We start from the raw sequence: 21251 nt of genomic DNA on the forward strand, positions 1-21251 counted from the left end.
TTCACCCTGAACCCGTCCGTCACAACTTGAGCCTAATTAATCCTGGCACTGTTATTCCCAAAACGCCTGTGTCATCAAGGGGGGGGAAACAAAAGCTATAAATGGAAAAACCTGGATATTCATTGTGTTCAGGTAGTCAGCTGACCTCATCTTATGGAGCATAATGATGCTGAACCTATACCTGACTAATAAACAACTTTAAATCATAATACTACTCACACAGATATGGGAGGACAGATGGCTAGTCATGACGGTAACATCAATTCATCCTCTGCTATTCTTACCCTCAAATCTATAGTCCTGCTCCCGTTTTTCCATTAGGACAACATTTACACTTCCTAGTAAAGTGGTTTTCTTAGGTCAACAAAGCTTTTAGTCCTAATATCTTCTTGTCGTTGCATTGTGCTAATGGAAATGCTCTTCCTTTCACGATTAAACAGTGCCATGAGTCACGTTCTCTTATCAATTTCACCAAATGTTTAGGTGATTTACTGTACTATAATTCATTTTTCCTCAAAGACGATGGTCCACTGCACATTTCCAGGTTTTTAGTAATAAACTGGGTGATTTTTTGCCCAATTTTAGTAGTTTTTGTACTCTCCTTAGTTGCTTATTTGACCCAGAATAAAAACCACAACAGGAAAGTATTTTGTCTTGTTATTCCCTACACAGGACTGTCTCAGAAAATTAGAATATTGTGATAAAGTTCTTTATTTTCTGTAATGCAATTAAAAAAACAAAAATGTCATACATTCTGGATTCATAACAAATCAACTGAAATATTGCAAGCCTTTTATTATTTTAATATTACTGATCATGGTTTACAGTTTAAGATTAAGATTCCCAGAATATTCTAATTTTTTGAGATAGGATATTTGAGTTTTCTTAAACTTTAAGCCATGATCAGCAATATTAAAATAATAAAAGGCTTGCAATATTTCAGTTGATTTGTAATGAATCCAGAATGAATGACATTTTTGCATTACAGAAAATAAAGAACTTTATCACAATATTCTAATTTTCTGACAGTCCTGTCGGCTTTAACACTAAATCAACATAATTATAATTAAATGCAGTTCACCCTGTCCTGATGCAATATTTTAAAGCTATTATTTAAACATAAAACGTTTAAATAATGCCTCCATGAGTAAATTTCTATATAATAATCTTAAATAACCTCACACAGCCTAGTGTTTAACCTATTAAGCATTTTTACTTGCAACTTGTGCACCGTAAAATTATAAATCCACAACTTTATGTACTTTGCATGGGTGGTTTTGCAGCATTTATTCAGCTTAAGTTTCATCATTGTCCATAATAAAAGTAGTAAAGCAGCTCTAAAAGAGATTTCTTGTAATATAATAACATTAAAGAGCCCAAAAGGAGCTTAACGTTAAATTTACGTCCACATTTCTTCAGTTTACAATGTCCTACAGGTAAAATAGAATCATACCCAAAACGTCGGCAACCTTTTACGACCTTCATCTATGAAAATTGAATAAAACGTTACCTTTTTTGAGTAAACGTGTTCACCAGCTGCTAAGCGTAGCGGCTCAAAATATTCACCAATGCGCATGCGTAGTGTCTACCGGTTGCCGTTGCCGTGCAACGAGATACTGTTACCCGATTGGTGGATTCCGTTATGTCCCGCCTTCTCGATTACTGATTGGCCAATAGGCTTGCGCGGCATGTTTTTCCGTCGTTCCTATTGGATGTCTGGGTTGTCACTCAACCAGAGAGGAACGAAAACAAAACACTCGACCGTTGCTAACTGTTTCTATTCGTTGACATCCAAACACTGAAGCTTTCCTGATCCACTCAATCATCAAATGGTACAGCAAAACTGAAATATTTAGTCTAAAATGAATGTTTTGTTAATTTAGTCTAAGTTTTATTAAGTTTTTCACGTTAAAAGCTGTTAATATCAGGCTGAAAACTGGTCACATGTCGCTTTTGCTAACTAGCACGATGATAAAAGTTGTGTATATATATATATATATATATATATATATATATATATATATATATATATATATATAAATTAAAAACTTTCATGTTTTCAGGCTTCAAGTTCCCGGAAACCACTTTCTTCTGCGACTCACAAGAAGAAATCAAAACATGAACTAACTGAGGATCAAAAGCAGGAGATTAAAGAGGCTTTTGATCTGTTTGACACGGATGGAGCTGGATCCATAGACGTGAAGGAGCTAAAGGTTGGTTTTGTTGCAGTACATCTGTCATTGAGTGTTTTTGCTTCACAGATGATCAAATATCAGCTTTGTCTCCTCTGTTGTCGCAGGTTGCCATGAGAGCTCTTGGCTTTGAACCAAAGAAAGAAGAAATCAAGAAGATGATTTCTGACTATGTTAGAGAGGGCTCTTCTACAATTGAATTTGGTGAATTTCTCAGCATAATGACGGTGAAAATGGTGAGTGGCAAGAGCCTTTTTACCCTAAGTTCTAGGGTTGTCCCGATCAGGATTTTTTAGCTCCCGATACGAAACCGATCGCTTGAGTTTCAGTATCTGCCGATCCCGATTTTTCCCGATCTGATCACTTTTTTTTGGCTCCCGATACAATTCCAATACTTTTTCCCGATCAATACATTTTGGCAATGAATTAAATTAAAAAAGAAAAAAAAAAAAGAGGACTAAAACTCAAATTGTCCCAAGTTTCTCTTATTGTCCATTCTCTCCAACACGGACATATATTTCTTTCACTTACAGCTGCCAGCACTGTCCAAAAGCAATATCTTATAAACACACATCAACTACAGTACAAATAATAGTGCAACAGTGTCATAAAGTAAGGCCACTAATGTGCTTTTTAGACTACTCTTACTTCTTACTGTCCTTTTCTGGCTTAAAGAATAAAATGTTTGTGTTTGAAGGACCTACAATCATCCTTGCGGTAGCAGGGTGTCCATCACGCTCGTGCACGCGAAGTCGCGGTGTGTTTCTGATCGTTCAACAGAAGTTTCAAGAATAAGTGGGGAGCTTTTTTAAAAATAGTGTAAAACTTATAAAGTTTGACTTCCAGGTGTTATTAAAATATATTTAAAGATTTAAGACCAATCATAAAGTTTTTGTTGCATAGTACAAGGTTATAAAGCAGAAATGCATTCATAGTCCTGGCAGGCTACAGTTTTGATAAAAGGCCACCAACAAATGAATAATCAATACACAGTGAAGTTTTTATTTAAACAATTAGAACAAAACTCATATTTGACACAATGTTTCTTCTAAAACAGTCATGCAGCCTTAAATAATGCAACAGATTTTAGATATAAATAGATAAACCTCTAATGTTTTATTTTTGCTCTGAAAGGATTTTCCAACCATCTACTTCGACTCTGTTCAGGGTAGGGGTGGGCAAAAATGTCAATATGGCAATATATCGCCATACTTTTCCAGCCAATTCGATGTTCAGAATTTTGATATTGATTTTTTTTTTTCCTTTCAAATAATAAATCATGTTTCAGACAGGTTGTAAATCCAGTATGACTTTATTGTATACATGGGCTTAAATAATGCTGTTAATTTATTATTATGGTAAATAATTAGAAAAACATATGCAAATATTTAAATAAAAATAAAACTGCATGGATAATTTGAATTACATTGTTTTAACTCAGTTTATCCCATGAATCATCACGCAAAATTTGGATATTGCAATATCGTATTGTGATGTGCATCGTATCGTGAGGTCCTTGGTAAAACCCACCGCTAGTTCAGGGTCCCAGCGGATCCCAGCTGTCAGTGAGAGACCCGGATCAGTCCACCGCCTCACAGAGACAACCACACACACTCACGCTCTCTTAAAGCCGGGCAGACACTGTGCGATTGTCGGCTCGTTTTGAACCGATTTTCCTCTCGTGCGTCTACTTTTTGGATTGGGCCGGATTTCGACCCAATCGTTGGTCGTGCCTCGTGCAGTATAAGTGGGGTAACAACGAGAGATTAACACCTCACGACGGGAGATTAACACCTCACGACGAGCTCCCGATCACAAATCGTGAGGTCGCAAGAAAATCAAGCGTGTTTGAAATCCTGGTCGCTCCTCGTGAAGGAATCGCACAGTTGAAGCAGCTACGACCCGATTGGACTCATCCTTTCACAGAGAGCATGTGCAATCTCTGATGTCACGTCAAAAACTATTATTTGTAGTTTAAAGTGTTGCAAATTCACATTACAAATCATGTTTTAATAGCAGAAAAAAAAGACCGCATTTCCCACGTCTGCCCAGACAATTCCTTGTCCATCACGACGTTGTCTAATCTTTTGTCATTTATCGCCACACAGAATGGCACAAATTGCTAAAGGCTGATTTATGGTTCCGCGTTACACCAACGCAGAACCTACGGCGTAGGGTACAGCGTCGATTTAACACGGAACCATAATTCAGGCTTAAGGCAGCGCGTTTGTTTTTGCTGAGCATCTTCGGTGTCTCCCACTTTTTCTACTTCTTTTTGACGTTGCAGTTCCAGTAACAGAAGTCCGACGTGAGGATTATGAACGTATAGTGTGAGCAGACGGGTCGCATCTGAGTATCAGGTCGTACAATGTGAGACCATAAATTGTGGGGTGTGAACTTTTTAACTCAGCGATCTAGTCGTGTGAGATGGGGCTGAATCAAACGATTTAAAATATTGCACAGTGTATGCCCGGCTTTACGTCAACACAGGATCTCCCATCAGCATGTATTTGGTCTGAGTGAGGAAGCTGCAGTATCTGGAGAACATACAAACTTCACACAGAAAGAATGCTGGGATTCAAACCAGGAACCTTCTGGTTGCAGCTGTGTTAACCACCAAACAAGATACCATAACACATCTGCAAAATGATCGAAAAAAGCTGTTGAAAAGGACGAGCATAGCTCAACCATAGTACAATGTAACGTTCATATTTGGAAGCAGTCTGCTCCTAATCGTTAATTCTGAGAAGCAGTTTTTCTGTGTTTTGAATCACCTTTAATCCATCTACTAATATGTTTCATGTCTTTGTTGACAGAGTGAAAAGGACTGCAAGGAGGAAATATTGAAGGCCTTCAGGCTCTTCGACGACGACAGCACAGGGAAGATCTCCTTTAAAAACCTTAAACGGGTTGCCAAGGAGCTGGGGGAAACCCTCACGGATGACGAGCTGCTGGTAAACTGGATCTTAGTTACTCCGTCTTTACCACATTCACTTGGTGATCAATCCACTAAAACTTTTTGTACTTATAAATTAAAACTCACCAACTGTGCAGCACTTTTAACGCACTTTTGTATTCGGGGGAAATTAGCAGCTTGACTGCTGATGGTCTTGAAGACTTCTAAAGTTTTTTGTTTTTTTTTATTTATTTGGGTTTTACCATCACATCTCAACCAATTCTTGTTTTTGTGTCACTGCTTTCATATCTGATGAAACTCTGTTTTATGTTAATAAGTGAATTAGTGTGCACGTGATACCTGGGAAGTTTATTTTAAAATGTGAGCCGATTTTCCGATGGAAATGTTAATGGAGGTTTCCAAAAGCCGATAACTGACACAATGAGCAGAATTTGACTCATGTACCATGTATGTATCATGTTTCATCATCAAGTTACTAATAACCAACTGTAGTAGACTGTCTGTCTTAAAACAATTTGAGACACGTGGCATAAAATATTACAACGCATTTATTTCTCTATAACTAAATGCTGATAAAGCTGTTGGACTTGTTTTTATATATATATCCTTTATTTAACCAGGTTAAAAAACTCATTGAGATTAAAACCTCTTTTTCAAGAGTGACCTGGCCAAAATGGCAGCATAAAAAGAATAAAACAATACATACAAACACAGACAGTCAGTCACACATTCCGGGGAAACAATAGTAAAACAATAGTAAAATTTACACAACGGGGCAGTCACAAGAACCGAGAGAGCTAATTTCTCTGTCTTTTAAAATGGATTCGAATTTACCCAAGGATACTAGATCGACCAATTTCAAGTCCTTCTGCGCATCATTCCAGGTTGAGGGGGCAGAAAACTTGAACGCCTTTTTACCCAGTTCAGTTCTGGCTCTCGGGAACTGCATTTGAATAAAGTTCTGTGAGCGCAGGCCATAATGGCTGACGTTTCTACACACGTGCACGCACAAATATGTAGCGAGACGTCCCAAAATGGATTTATAAATAAAAGTCAGCCAGTGGGAGAGTCTACGGACAGGCAAAGAAGGACAATTGTTAGCAGGGTACAAAAAACCATGATGTACCTGATAGCTGCAACCGGTGATAAAACGCAAAGCACAATGATACACAGTAATCTATTATTATCTTCCACATCCTCTGAGGGTTCTGCCCGTTATTAAAAGCAGTTCATGCTGCAGATCTTTCCATGACATTTTATCCATAATGCACAGCGTTGGGTTTTCCCGTCCGTTACTTCCAGTTAATTTCTAACCAGTGCTTTTCCATAACAGAATTCTGTTTTCTCTTCTTGAAGGAAATGATTGATGAAGCAGATCAAGACGGAGATGGTGAAGTCAATGAACAGGAGTTTCTTCGGATTATGAAGAAAACCAACCTTTATTGAACCCGAGTGAGCTGCAGTCCAAGACGGCCTTTTTAACGTTCACATCTGATCCTGTTGGAAGTTTATTCCGTGGCGTTTGTGGAATTTAGACAGATAGGTTTTCCTTGTAAATATATATTTTAATATACTCTAATCTTTGCAGAGATTGTTTTTCTACAACAGAAATAAATATATTTCTTCACAGTCAACTTGTCTGTTGTGGTTTTTCTGTGAAACTTATGATTAAACTTTAGTTTGTATGAGTAAACTGCGGGTAAATTCCAGTCGAATTTCAGAGCATTCGCCGTCCCGAATCCTGCAAAACACAAAATAATGCTCAGACAGACAGGCATGACTAAGACAATGCGGGATAACTTGAATTATGTTACTGTAAACAGAAATGACTGTTGTGAACTTGAGATGAGTAACGAAGTAAAAGTGACTCTCACTTCATGCTTTGACTTATTAAAGTGTTAAAGTGTTGTCTGAATCAGATAAAGTGCAGACGAGGTTTACTTGCATATTTTGATCCTCTTATGGGAAAGATAGATTAATTATAACGAACAGCGGAAGTCTGGTTTTGTCCATAACACCAAACCATGTTAAAATAAACAGGATATGTCATGACGTGTTTTTCCGAACCGTCAGACGGCTGTCTATTATTTTGAGGATGCTTGCTACTGATTATGAAAGTTGTGTTAACTTGTTCGAGACAGCAAAGGAACACGGGGTGGAAAATATGAAATGTTTTTTTTGCCAAGATAACATCCAAATTGTGACAAACATATTTCACACATGAAAAGTAAATCTTATTGTTGTTTTCATACGGTTGCACACAAACACGCACGATCGCACCATCTGTCACTGTTTCCAGGATTATTTAACCAATGAAAAACATAAAGACGCCAGACTAAAAAGTGATAAGAAAATGTCGAAGTCTCACAGACAATGTTCTTTCTACTGTTGAGACAAATCTGGAGCTTTTAGCAGCTCTGTGTTCACAGATGGAAAACTGAAGCTGAACAAGACTAGTGTTCAGTTATCAATTCAATTCAATTCAATTCAAATTGGCTTTATTGTCATTGGCTTTATTTATCATTTGGTTATGACTTGTCTCTGGCACATGAAGCCTCTAATTCATGGACATAATTGATTCTTTAGACTATCAAGGCATCCTGAAGCGAGGCAGGAGGTTCAGCCTCAGTCTGGGTATAATACTTTCAAGTTGTATTTAAATACTGAATACTCACATTAAAATGTATTTGTAACGTATCCATTACTTTTTCTGATCAGAGTATTGTATTCTGCATACTTTTAAAATACTTCACATTGATTGTCATATTTATTATTCAGGAACTCAAACTAGAAACAGAGGGCATGTTCATGCCAAAGTTAATTTATTTACTGATTAAAAATAAAAGCAATAACCAGTATATTCATAAATATTTTTGTTTCTTTATTTGAAATTTTCAAAGTGCTTGAACATAGCACCGACTTTAACTTTTAAATATTTTTGCATTTCTGCCACAGGTAAATTATTGTCTGTAAGAAGAAGAAATTTAAGAATGCATGCAAGCCCAAAATATCAGTAATATGAACGGTACATTTTACCATTGTATATTATAAAAACATTTACAAATATATCATTTGTATATACACATATACAAATTTTGTATATAAAAATCAAACATATTACTAACTGATTGCATTTTTTGCAACTTTGATTTGCCATATTTATGCTATGGTTTCTTAGTATTTTTTTAAAAATAGTAACCTTAAATGGTATTTCTAAAATAAAGAAGTCTATGCTCCATTATCGTCTATAGCCTACTCCTTTTCAAGCCCACAGCCAAGTGTAAGTTATTTGCATTTTTCTTTATATTTAATAAACGTACTACAGTAAGTGGGTTATTGTGAACTGATGTTGATTTAACTTCAAATTGAAGACTCTGAAAGCTACTTTAATCAAATTTACAAGAAAAACTTTCACCACAACAACAAGCCAGCGCTAACTCTAAAATGTGTATTAGAGAAATTACCTCCGTGAATCAACAACTTGGTAATGCTACGGTAAAAGAATGCACTCACAAGTAAAAGTACTCGCAACAGACACCGGTAAAAAAGACAAAAACAAAAAAAACATACTTTTAAATGTTTTTTAGATTTAGATTTATTTATTTGCACAGTTAAAAATTACACAAATAAAAGTAACAACTTTACAAATTAAAGTGCCGGAAGAGGCGAAAACTCAAAGAGCATATCAGGTGCCTCCACCTATAGTTAACATACAATTGAATATCATACTTATATGAACAAAATGTTTAAATGTTGAGAGCATTTTTCCATCACTTGAGTTAGATTGACACTGGTTTCTCCACCTACTCTTGGTCTGAATTGACCCCTAATCAACATGCAGCGATGTGGCAAGAAAACCTCCCCTTTAGGAGGGAAGAAACCTTGAGCAGGACCAGGATCATAAGGGGGGAGCCTTTTATTATGTAAAAAAGAGGCAAAAAGAAAATTATTATTTTTTGCTTAATGTAGAATAAATAATTATGGAAGCTATTTTCATTTTGTTTCAAATGGCTTTAGAGATAGTTCTAGGTTTGTTTTGTTTATAAAGGCCAACAAACACGTCCGGGTGGGTCCAGGCTCTTTCGCTTTAAAGAATGATTTTCAGTTTCTATGAAAACGAATCGCCAGAATATGGAGTTGCGTTTCGACGCCTTCGATGTGAAGCTGTTGAGCTGAAACTTGGAATTGTTACAGATGAGCCAAATCAAAAGGCCAGCGTTTCATCAGTTCACGTCATTTAGCCCCGCGTGACTCAAATCCATCCACCTTGTCGCAGTTCAAAGTGCATCACTCACCAGGTGAAAGATGAAATACAGATCTGAAGCTCAGTTTGAGTGGACACAAAAGCCAAACCTGCCCTAAGTGTCGTTGGTATTCTCTGGGTCTGCGAAGCTTTTCAAATTTGCTGGTCAGTGGCGTCAATTCAGTCAAAGCTAAGGTATGGCAAGGTTACTAGTAGTCACAGAACTTAACTACAGTATTAATCAACATGCCCAGAAAATACTCATCACAGAAGTCTCCTATGTAGCTTATCTGTGTGGTCAAGAAAATGTGAACTTTTTCAAGTGCAGTCTCACTCCCATCCTGCTAACTATGAACACTACACTTTAGCAACGAGTTGATCAATTCAATCGATGCGCCTTTACACAATACGCATCCGTTTTCTGCACCATGGAAAGCAAGCGGCAGTTAGAGAGCAGTAAAAGCATATCTGACAAACGCAATTTAACTCATTCTGTTCATTTCATTCATTATGTCAGTGCAACAATATCACGTGGACATGGAGTGGCTAACGGCCTCGTTAATAGCCTGACTCCCGCTTTCGCTACCTGGTCCTCCTCCCTCCGCTGCCGGGGCAACATCGGACCCATCACTTGACTTCTTTTAAAAAAAAGAAATGCAGGGTTTCCTGCTTCCTTTTCATTTTTGTAAGTTAGTAACACTGCAAAGTGCGCTAAAAACGAGACTGACCTAGCGACCACTGTCGTCAGGGATGCTGGGACATCACATTTCAAGATATGAGGGGGGTACAAGTGTTGGGAAAGATAATACCTAGTGAAATCAATGTTGTTCTGACTTGCATTTGTAGTTATTTTATATGTGTTAAATAATAGAATAATCAATACAAATAGACACAGAGTTATTCCATACATTTATTTAAAAATCAAACATTTACATTTTCCCCTGAAGCCGAGGTGTGGCAGCTGCCGTACTTTGCCAAACCCAATTGACGGCCCTGTTGCTGGTCAAGAAGAAACCAGAAGGATGTGTGATGTAGTAAAATAAAGTTTGATTTAATTTGATGTAGTGCAGCCATGATCCGCTTTCCCTCACTTACTCACCTAAAACTCTCAATTAAACTCTTTTATGGTGCAATAATTTAACCATTACATCGCAACATCTGTATGGCATTTTATATTTATTTACCGGTATTTAAAGGACAATGTGCAGGTACATTAAAAAGATGGCTGCACCAGAGTTAGCCACAAGCTAATTTCCATCTGTAGTCCTTGACAAACATAAATACTACACATTAGGGTTTACAATGACAGTATTCAAATGCAAATACAAGGAACAGACTACTGTACAATGTCCTGAAACCACAATAAAAGGTTAACATTTAAAGCACTTAGTGCAATTACAAAATACGGACTGATTAAAATAACATAGATTAGAATAATTGAACCTAAAATAAGGTTGGGTCAAGATAAATAAATCAGAAAATCCAAATGCTATCAGATGGTACCCACAAGGGTACCATCTGATGGCCAAATACCCGTCCGGTATTTTCAATGAGAACAGGACTGACTATCCAAAAGGCACTTTTTGACGGCCCAAGAAAAACTATGGCCATGTTCATTAGATTGTCCGGGAGCCCATTCCATTCCTTAATAGCTTTATATGAAAAAGCTGATTGAGAAAAGGCGGACTTCCTTTTCGGAACATTGCACTCACCCCTTGAGACAGACCTTAGCACTCTACTGGTCAATTGAGAGCGTGGCTGAACATAGGCATTTTCTTTTATTATTTTCACTTTTAGCTTCTTGGCATTGTTTTGAAAGTTGTGATTGTTTTTATTCCTTTGGAAGAAGCATCTAAATGTCAGTGTTTTATTATCTGATAATACATCTATTACTGTTATGCCGACCAGCAGCCCCCGCATGTTATTTTGAAATACCGTGCAATCTAGTTTCAAATTTAAACGTATTTATGTTTAGTCTCTCACCAGCTGCAGAGCAGGTTCAAGAGGGAGAGGGTACTTCACCTGCATGGAGCAACCTACTTTGGAAGAGTGGGTGTTGTTGAAGTAGTGGAAGTCTGACTTTTTAGAGCAAAACTTTCCAATTGGAGTTTGTTTTTGTGCAGCCGCAGTTTCATGGCCTTTAATATGTTCACAGCCCCTCAGCCGGGTGTTATTTCCCTTCTCTTGTGGTTTAAAAACATGAACACCGCTTCACTCGTTCAGTACTCCCACTGCTCCGCCGCTCGCTTTTTTTTCCCATAAATTGAACACATTTCCAAAACAACTCTTCGCTGCAAGGTTGGTCGTTGCTGGTAAAAGGGTGATTAGATTATTAACCCTTAAATGTCAAGAATGTGTCACCGTGATGCAGGCACCCTATTTTCTTGAAGCCCCTTTGAATAAGACTCGTTCAAGACAAACTAATAACAGTCACTGAGCCGTGAAGAAGCAGACAGACTGCAGTAGTGGTATGTTTACTCTTTTAATCTTGTCGTGTCTCTGCTACTTTAGATATTTATTATTAATTCAAATCCCCATTGATTTAGAGTGCAGTTCACTGTATTTTTTTTCCTCTCAGCAGTTTGAGTTTTGACCTTTTTAACCATTTACTGTACTCTCGTAGCCGGCTGTAAAGACTGAATATTGCTTTGAATGTGAGTGGTGCAGGGGAAGGCTTCGTCTTTGAGTTCCTGTCGTACACCTGACTTGCACGTAGGCCGCAGAGTTTGGTGCTCAACCTGTTAACAGAGATGCATTTCCGCCCGTCAACCAATCACCTTGAGTGAGTCAGGTGTTCACGGTTGGTAAAAGAAGAAAAAAAGAAAAGAAAGACGAGTGGGTAACAACCACCGCTTTGCTTGAAGTGAATAACTTCCTCTGAGTTGTGGCTGCAAGACTTGTGTCCGGATCACCGGGGCAGAAATACGATGCAGTTGCTCTGTATACCAGGATGGACAGATTCTGTGTTTAAAAGGTCGTTTGTGACATCGTTTAACATAATGTGACAAACTGATCAGAGTTCTGTGTTTTTCTTTTATTACATTTCCAAAAATATCAGACAAAAAAAATACAATTAAAACTACTCAGTAATCTGGTTCAGTTTAGTTTAAAAACAAAATATCAGCAAATGTATGTTTTAAGTTGTAATATCCAGACCTCAACAGACGCTCATTTTCATTTGTTTTATTTTTATTAGTTTGCACACAATAAAAGTAACACTTACAATCAAAATAGTAAAACAAATGTGACAGGAAAGGTCAAAAAGCCAACAGGTTTATGCAATCAATCAATCAATCAATCAATTTATGCAATTTAGGAAGTAAAACAGTAATTACAAAAACAAAAAAACACAACAAGACGAAAACTATACACAAAAAACAAAGAAAGTTAGACTACATACAGTAGTTACAGATCATCAACACACAAAAAAATAATCAACCATAAAAAAAAAAATCAACAAAGAAAACTTTTCACATTTTTTAAATGTGAATTAAATGAGATTATAAATTTCTTTTAAAAATCTCTAGAGAAACAGAGCTTTTGATAATGTGAGATTTGGAGTTCCATATCTGTACACCACGATATCTGAGGGAATACTGGCTCATCACATTATGTTTGCATATTTTATATATTTTAATCAACTTCTGCAAAGTTTACTGAAATGTTTGTCTCGCTTTGTTAAATGTGTGAAACTTAAACCTCAGACGGCTGCTAAAATTCAACCCACAGAGTCGGGATGACGACATTTCCAGAAAAGTACCTAGAGTTTGAGCGATACGACTTAATGAACCCGGTGTCTCCGAGTTAAAGATGTAAACTCTTGTTTAAATAACAAAGAAAAAGGATGAGTGTGACTGCATGCTCAGATGAGAGGTGTAATGTTTCCCTGAGTTGTTTTATGGGGTCACATTGATGCAGCAGGTCACTGAATAATAACAATCCTCAAGATAAGAAAGTATTCAGTAGTTTGATCCCAATCAGTTGTACATTGATGTCGTATTTGGAACAATTACGTCATCGTTATGGCCTGGAAATGGTTGGTTTAGTCGGTGGAAGTCGTACACACGGGAATAAAAATAGTCGATGTTACATAAAAGCACAGATAAAAAGCATCGTAGTGGTGACTGTGAGAAATAAAACAATCACTATAAAGGAGCTGTGTCATCCCCGCTGCAAAGAGGGCTGAATGAGGAGATCCCCCACCCACGGCCTCTGCTGCTCTTCCTGTATACACTTACGGTAATATCAAGCATGCTCACTTTTCACAACCGTAGAAAAATCTCAAGCATTTGCCCTCGAGTCTTCGGAAACGGTTGTAAAACAGCAAACGGCTCTGCTTCTGCACCTGTAGCAGCTCCTGGTCCACAGACTGGGCCGGTATCCTGCAAAAAAACGACATGTGGACGTGTTGCATCCTACGCGCCCACTTGCTCCGCAACCTGGAAATGCCGAACTGTTGACAAAGGGGAGACCGCAGTGGAGGAAGTCGTAGCTACTACTGCGAGGGAGAGTAGGAAGTCGACTGTAGCAGGGTTCAAATTCAGAAGACAAATCTGGCCAATCTGGCTGATTTCAAGCGGCTGCGTGAATTAAAGAGTTTATCAACTCAACTTCCAACTCTTAGAAAAGAAAAATGACTAATGTTTCTTCTAAATCTCACACACAAACACAAACACCCGCACCCACACACAGAAACCAGAACGAGAACAATTTCACTGCACAGACGAGCGCGCTCCGCGCATGGTTTCAGATGCACTTTATTGGCTTTAAACGAGTGCAAACAGGCGGCAAAACAAGCAGAAGAGAAGTCATATTAAAATAATGATGTAATTACGGCACGGTCAGATGACAACATCAAAACAAAAACAAAAACATGACTGATGAGCAACATCTGCGGCTTAGACGTCGGGGCTGATAGCAGTTGGTTGTGTAATACTGAGATACAGTATGTCTGCAAAATAACACAACGTTAGATCTGCGAGTAACGAAGTGATAATATTCTTTGTTTAATTGCAATCACCAAACAGCCTGATTTGATTCAGATGCAGAGGTGGGTAGTAACGAGTTACATTTACTCCGTTACATTTACTTGAGTAAGTTTTGGGATATTTTGTACTTTTAGGAGTAGTTTTGAATCACTATACTTTTTACTTTTACTTGAGTAGATTTGTGAAGAAGAAACTGTTCCTCTTACTCCGCTACATTAGGCTACGTTGAGCTGTTACTTTTCTTTTATCCCTTTTATCCGCGTACGCGTCAATCTCATGACATCACTGAGTGATTCTTTGGGAAAAATGTTTGTTTTTGCATGTTTTGTCACATTTACACAGACTCAAACACACACAGAGTTTCTATGAGTTCATGTTTGTTCTAGTTCTGCCTGGTTAAAAAAGAAAAGTACAAAGGCTGGAAATTTTGTGCTACTTGTGCTTAATTCATTTTTTTATTCTGTTATTATTTTATTTATTTTATGATGAATTAAAGTACTTGAATTTACTTTAAGATTATTTTAATTTAAGCAATTTTTTATTTTTTTATACATTTTAATTTATTTTATTATTTTATTGATTTAATTTGCCTGAAGATTATTATTTTGTACTTTTGTCTGTTTGAATGGTTGTGTTAAAAAAATAAATCAGACGTTACTCAACAGTTACTCAGTACTTGAGTAGTTTTTTCACCAAGTACTTTTTATTTGGATGACTACTTTTTACTTCTACTTGAGTCATATTATTCTGAAGTAACAGTACTTTTACTTGAGTACAATTTTTGGCTACTCTGCCCACCTCTGTTCAGATGAAACACCTTATGGAAGGAAATCACACAAAAAGCAGCAAGAATATAGATGAACAATGAAATAGAGGAGTATTAATGGTTTCTTTTATCTTTATAAGACACATCTGTGTTGCAGAAGTGAGCGTTGGGTGTGGCGTAACCCCGGATTTCAGGTTTCAAGTAATTAATTTCTCTTCCCCTTGTGGCACAACGACCCTGAAAACCAGAAGAAATGATTGAAAAGCAAATTTAATTCGTAAAAGTGAGCAGACTGTTAATAACGTGCATGTTCTGTTCACCCTGCTGCTGCTGCTGAGAAGAAAAAGGAGAGGAAGAAGGGTTGACCTCCATCCGTTAGCTCTCGTTACTGTAGCCTCATTTCAAGTCACACGTTCTGCTCTGTGTTTAACACTCTGGCTGACCACAGATAGACTCTGTGTCACACGTCAGCCCAGAGTGAGAGTTTTAGTCATCAAAATCGCGCGTCTGCTCACAAAAAGTGATGGAAACAGGCCGCTAGTGACTGTTAAATCTCTCCACTGTGCGTGCGCGCCCGTCCCGTGTCCTCCCGTGAGCAACGTCTAGGGACAGATTTAGTGTCTCCACTCCACTCAAAGAATGAAAATCAACCTCTTCACTGATAAAACTGAGCTGTGAAGTCACTATTTTATATTTGAGGTAACCAGAGGTGTCAAGTAACAAAGTACAAATACTTTGTTACCTTACTTAAGTAGAAATTTTGGTTATCTATACTTCACTGGAGTAATTATTTTTCAGACGACTTTTTACTTTTACTCCTTACATTTTCACACAATTATCTGTACTTTTTAATCCTTACATTTTAAAAACAGCCTTGTTACTCTATTTCATTTGGGCCTTTAAAAAAAACTATCCAGTTAAATTGCTCCATCCGGATAGAGTGAATTTGGTTGTGGTTGTTTCAGATGTTCTTGTCCAGTTTTGTTCTTACATCCGTTCCCTCAGATTCCTGCAACTAAACTTGGATGTACATTCCAATAAAGGTTAGGATAAATGATAACATGCCTCTGAAGTTTGACTTTTTGCACCATTACAATACTTATAGGCAACTAGTCATCATATCTGCTGCTCTCTGAAACACATGTTAATGCTCAATAGTACACATATATGGTTCTTTAATATATTTGCATTTTACTAAGATGCATTCATTTTCAATGGCTTTTTTTCCCCCCTTACATTACTTTTACTTTTATACTTTAAGTAGTTTTGAAACCAGTACTTTTATACTTTTACTTGATTAAAAAACTTGAGTTGATACTTCAACTCCTACAGGAGTATTTTTAAACTCTAGTATCTATACTTCTACCTGAGTAATGAATGTGAATACTGAAGACACCTCTGGAGGTAACAAAGGATTCGAAAAATAAGGATCTAAAAACGAGTCGATACCAGTTCAATAAATGGCTGAAGCGCTGAATAAAAGGAGAGCAGAATCACAATCACAATCAGGAAAAGGTTTATTGCCAAGTACGTGACAAGTTAAAACCTGCACATGTCACAGTTTTGGTCTTTAGGTTCCAGTTTTAATTTTACATCCATGTGTCATGTCAGGTTTGTGTAGTTTTGGTCATGTTTTAGGTCTTGTGTTTTCTTGTTAATCCTGCATAGGGGCGTTTTTGGTTCTTAAATTAAAATAAATCCCCCTTTTTGTGGAACTGCTGCCTCTCTTCTGCATCTGGGTCCTAATCGGCCAGACTCGTGACAGCACGGACCAGCCGGGAGGAAGAGAAAGACAAGACAAGACAAACACAGAGGGCATGACAAGACACAGGTGCAGACAATCAGGGCAGATGGGAACAAGGAAAGTCAAGACATCACTGAAACACAAGGACATGGGGTTTCAAATTAAACAGGAACCTAAATACCAAAACTGTGACATTAACTCAAAAACGTGAGAACACTAGGATGTTTGGGGGTATCAGTATCAGTTCTGCTCCACTTCTGCTCCACTTCATTAACAAATCGGTTCACAATCAGCGAGAACTGTAGTGACTTTGGCAGGTGACAGGTATCTTTTACATCCTTAAAAAAATATTATAAAAACATTTTCAACTATGAAACAATGTAGTTTTGTCATATCTGATGTGTTTTCCCTCTAAAAGACGAAGCGGCTGAAGGAACCTGCTCTAAGTGGTTATTTCCACCGTAGGTGAAAGTAACAGCTTGTAAAGTTCTCAACCCCAATTTTCTTTACTAATTTTTAAAGTCAACATTCCTCTGGTTTTTCCACGCTCAGACTGGCCAGTTACGCCACAATATGAACCTGCACGTGGAAAACACCAGTGGCACTTTAGTTTCGTTGCAGTTTCACTGGTGAAGAAGTCCGACTGTATCTCATCTGTGACCCGTAAGAGCTGAGACTGTACTTTAAAGGAAAAGCTGTGCACCAGACATGCATTTCAAAATGAGGCTGTGGATCTAATAACTTGAATGTTTCAGCCCCAAACAGTCTGTTTTTTATTAGTTTCGAAGAAGTTTGGGATTATTTTGAGAATAATTACGAACATGACTGCTCTTGCTGTTATGGACTAAAGAGAAACCCTGAACTGACGTGTTATATCGACCGTGATGATTAAAAGACTCAACTTGAAGATGAAGATAATAGTTACCATAGAAACAGGCATGAGGGGTACAGAGACGGGACTGATCAGAGCGTTTCTGGTTCTGCACCTGAGAAACAAAGTGGAAGATTTCACAGGAAAGATGTAATAATAAGGACAAATGTCACTAATTCACGTAAATCAACCTGCAAGTTTAAAGAGAGAAAACGCTCTGCAGCGACTAGGGCTGGGGATCGATTCAAATGTCAAGAATTGATTCGATTCCGATTCTTAAGATTCAGAATCGATTATCAAGATTTGATTCGATCCGATTCGATTCGGATATTGATTTGGGTTAGTGTTATTAAAACTGTTTTTTGAGCTGTTGCATGAATTATATGACTGTGTAGTTATGCAACATATTACTACTAGTATTATATTGAGATTCAACAGCAAGTATTGGCAGCTAATGATGCTGTAAGGACCAATCAGCTCCCAGAATGCTGATAGAACTGCTTTCAGAAACATCGTGGGGCAGAATTACCAAACATATTCCATTTTAATTTTTTCCATTTTCGGTCTATTTCGGTTTTACATTTTTGAGAATTTGTTTTTTTTTAGCATTTTATGCAAATGTAACCCTATGACAGTATATAAAGTAATGAAATATAGACAATTTATGCAGTTATAACTGAAAACTTTAATGTTTTCATACCTTTAAACATATTTAAAGGCAAAGACGTGTGCCACGAAAAATAAATGTGGTTAATATCTGAAGAGTCGCTACAAATTGAAGTAACACAGCCCGTATTATTTGGTAGTGTTCACTTTCTCCCTGTTTTGGAAGTGAACCTTAATGACAGGAAAAATCAGGGAGATCTTCACTGTTTGGCTAAGCATTTTCTTGTAGACATAGAGTGGCTAAACATTGGTTAATTGGTTAAAAGAACATATTTGTCCACATGACAACTTGTCATACACGAGAAACTCAGACAGTCACAACAAACTCACACACACAGAAAAACTGTAACTAAGAGACCCATTAAGGTAAGGGCAGAGGTGTCAAAAGTATTCACATTCATTACTCAGGTAGAAGTATAGATACTAGAGTTTAAAAATACTCCTGTAGAAGTTGAAGTATCAACTCAAGTTTTTTACTCAAGTAAAAGTATAAAAGTACTGGTTTCAAAACTACTTAAAGTATAAAAGTAAAAGTAATGTAAGGGGGAAAAAGCCATTAAGTACAAAAGCCATTGAAAATGAATGTATCTTAGTATAATGCAAATATATTAAAGAACCATATACAGTATGTGTACTATTGAGCATTAACATGTGTTTCAGAGAGCAGAAGATATGATGACTAGTTGCCTATAAGTATTGTAATGGTGCAAAAAGTCAAACTTCAGAGGCATGTTATCATTTATCCTAACCTTTATTGGAATGTACATCCAAGTTTAGTTGCAGGAATCTGAGGGAACGGATGTAAGAACAAAACTGGACAAGAACATCTGAAACAACCACAACCAAATTCACTCTATCCGGATGGAGCAATTTAACTGGATAGTTTTTTTTATTAAAGGTCGAAATGAAATAGAGTAACGAGGCTGTTTTTAAAATGTAAGGAGTAAAAAGTACAGATAATTGTGTGAAAATGTAAGGAGTAAAAGTAAAAAGTCGTCTGAAAAATAATCACTCCAGTGAAGTATAGATAACCAAAACTTCTATTTAAGTAAGGTAACAAAGTATTTGTACTTCGTTACTTGACACCTCTGGTTAAGGGCAGTTAATAAGTGCTTAATCCTTACGTCATGTGCACATCTTTTATTTCCACTGCACAGGGTCAGTGAGATGTCATTGTATTTACATTTCAACATCTGATTGGTGTCTGAAACAAGGTTAACCCCCGAGATGCTGAGCTTGAGAAAAGTCCTGTAGTAACGGGAGGGTTTGGAGACGTTCCCTGGTGGCACCACGGGAGGAAAATTCTTCAGAATTGTGAATCTACCTGTCGACGCATTTTCCCTTCTGAATGTGCATCACAGAAGGGACTCCTGATAAAAGTGGAGTGTGAGGGTGATGCACCTCTCAGACCAGTCCAAGCCCCCACCCACCTGTTCCTTTACGCTGACACAGAGACGGCAGGCGAGAGGGGTTTTCTCTGTCGTACTCACTCTTACTTCCTCTCCGCTGGTTGCAGAAGATGAAAGTACAGATTGTGCGCCGAGAGAAAGTGCATGCAAAAACGCTGGTGGGGCAGAGCGACTGATCTCGCTGCACAGACAGAGGCAGGGTGACTAACATCTGATAAGTTGTGTAAAGTGTACCGAACCTCCCTGCACGATGGAGTCGATGACCGGTGATGTCGCCGGTGATACATTCTGCAAAATTTCCACATTTCTTCCTTTTTCGTCTGTGACCTGACATGAAAGGTGTGATTAAACCTGAGGTCATGAAACCTCGACGCTTCAGAAAACCTGAACACATTAAAAAAAGAAATGAGAAAGACAGAAAATTAACATTCCAGACTGAATATAATAAAAATAATTCATAAAATGGTAAAGTAAGGGACTAGTTAAGGAATTAGGTTCCAATTTTCTCGTTCAGTAGCTGATCGATCAGCTCCGTCAGGGGTGTTTTATTCCCACGAGAATCAGATCTGGACTGTTTGCTGGCCATGGCAAGAAAAGTTTATAAACCCTTGCCATGTGACAAGATGCATTATCATCGTGAAAAATGGCCAAACATGCTTCTGATTGAAGGAACAGAAAAATACAACAAAGTGCAAGTTTGTCTCCGATCACTAAAAATCATTCTGCTTCTCTTTAGCCCAGAGAAACCTTCTGTTTAAGTATTATTGATTTACTTGTTGGTAAATCCTGTTTCCCTTCATTTCAAAAGTGCATTTACAAAACATAAATGTCCTGTTTATGCACGTTCGTTTTTCCATTTCTTTTGTGGTTCTTTTTCCATTTTTGAGCGGCTACGAACGGAAAAACTGAGTGGAACATAAATGTCAGAAAAGGTTGTTCATCTACAACGAGCAACACACCCGAGGCTTTTGTCATTAGCTCTAGTGGACAAAAGTCTGGAATAAACGGTGCTGCCCTTGAAGAAGATGTGTTTACTAGTGTTGTCCAGGATGAAGGCTTGCATCACTGGAGTAGAACCTACGACCAAAAGCAGCAGCGCAGGGCTCTGAAGTGATGACTCTGGTAGCTGCTAAAAGTTGTAACACGACTGAATTACACTTTGTGTCAAGACAAAATCCCCAACCGAGAATTGCACGGGAAAAAATTAAAGTCCCACAATTCAAAATGACATAAATATCTCGAATACTTTAAAAAGATTGATTGTGTTTCAAAACAACATTTGTCAATAAGAGCATATGAATTTATGCATCTATACGTCTTATTTGGGGTTCTCTCAAGAGCAAAAAATGGCATATACACATACATACATACATACATACATACATACATACATACATACATACATACATACATACATACATACATACATACATACATACATACATACATACATAC

At 37.5% G+C, this 21251-nt stretch overlaps 1 protein-coding gene across 1 annotated transcript; it reads left to right on the plus strand.

The window, feature by feature from the left end:
- Positions 1-1727: 1727 nt before the first annotated feature.
- cetn4 (centrin 4) lies at positions 1728-6743 on the plus strand. Its single transcript, XM_061726127.1, has 5 exons — positions 1728-1832; positions 2064-2213; positions 2300-2428; positions 5009-5146; positions 6466-6743. The coding sequence occupies exons 1-5, from the start codon at positions 1830-1832 to the stop codon at positions 6553-6555; spliced, it is 510 nt and encodes a 169-aa protein (XP_061582111.1). The 5' UTR covers positions 1728-1829; the 3' UTR covers positions 6556-6743.
- The last annotated feature ends 14508 nt before the right edge of the window (positions 6744-21251 follow it).

This window comes from Cololabis saira, chromosome 7 (assembly GCF_033807715.1).
Source record: "Cololabis saira isolate AMF1-May2022 chromosome 7, fColSai1.1, whole genome shotgun sequence".
In the NCBI taxonomy this organism is placed as follows: domain Eukaryota; kingdom Metazoa; phylum Chordata; class Actinopteri; order Beloniformes; family Belonidae; genus Cololabis; species Cololabis saira.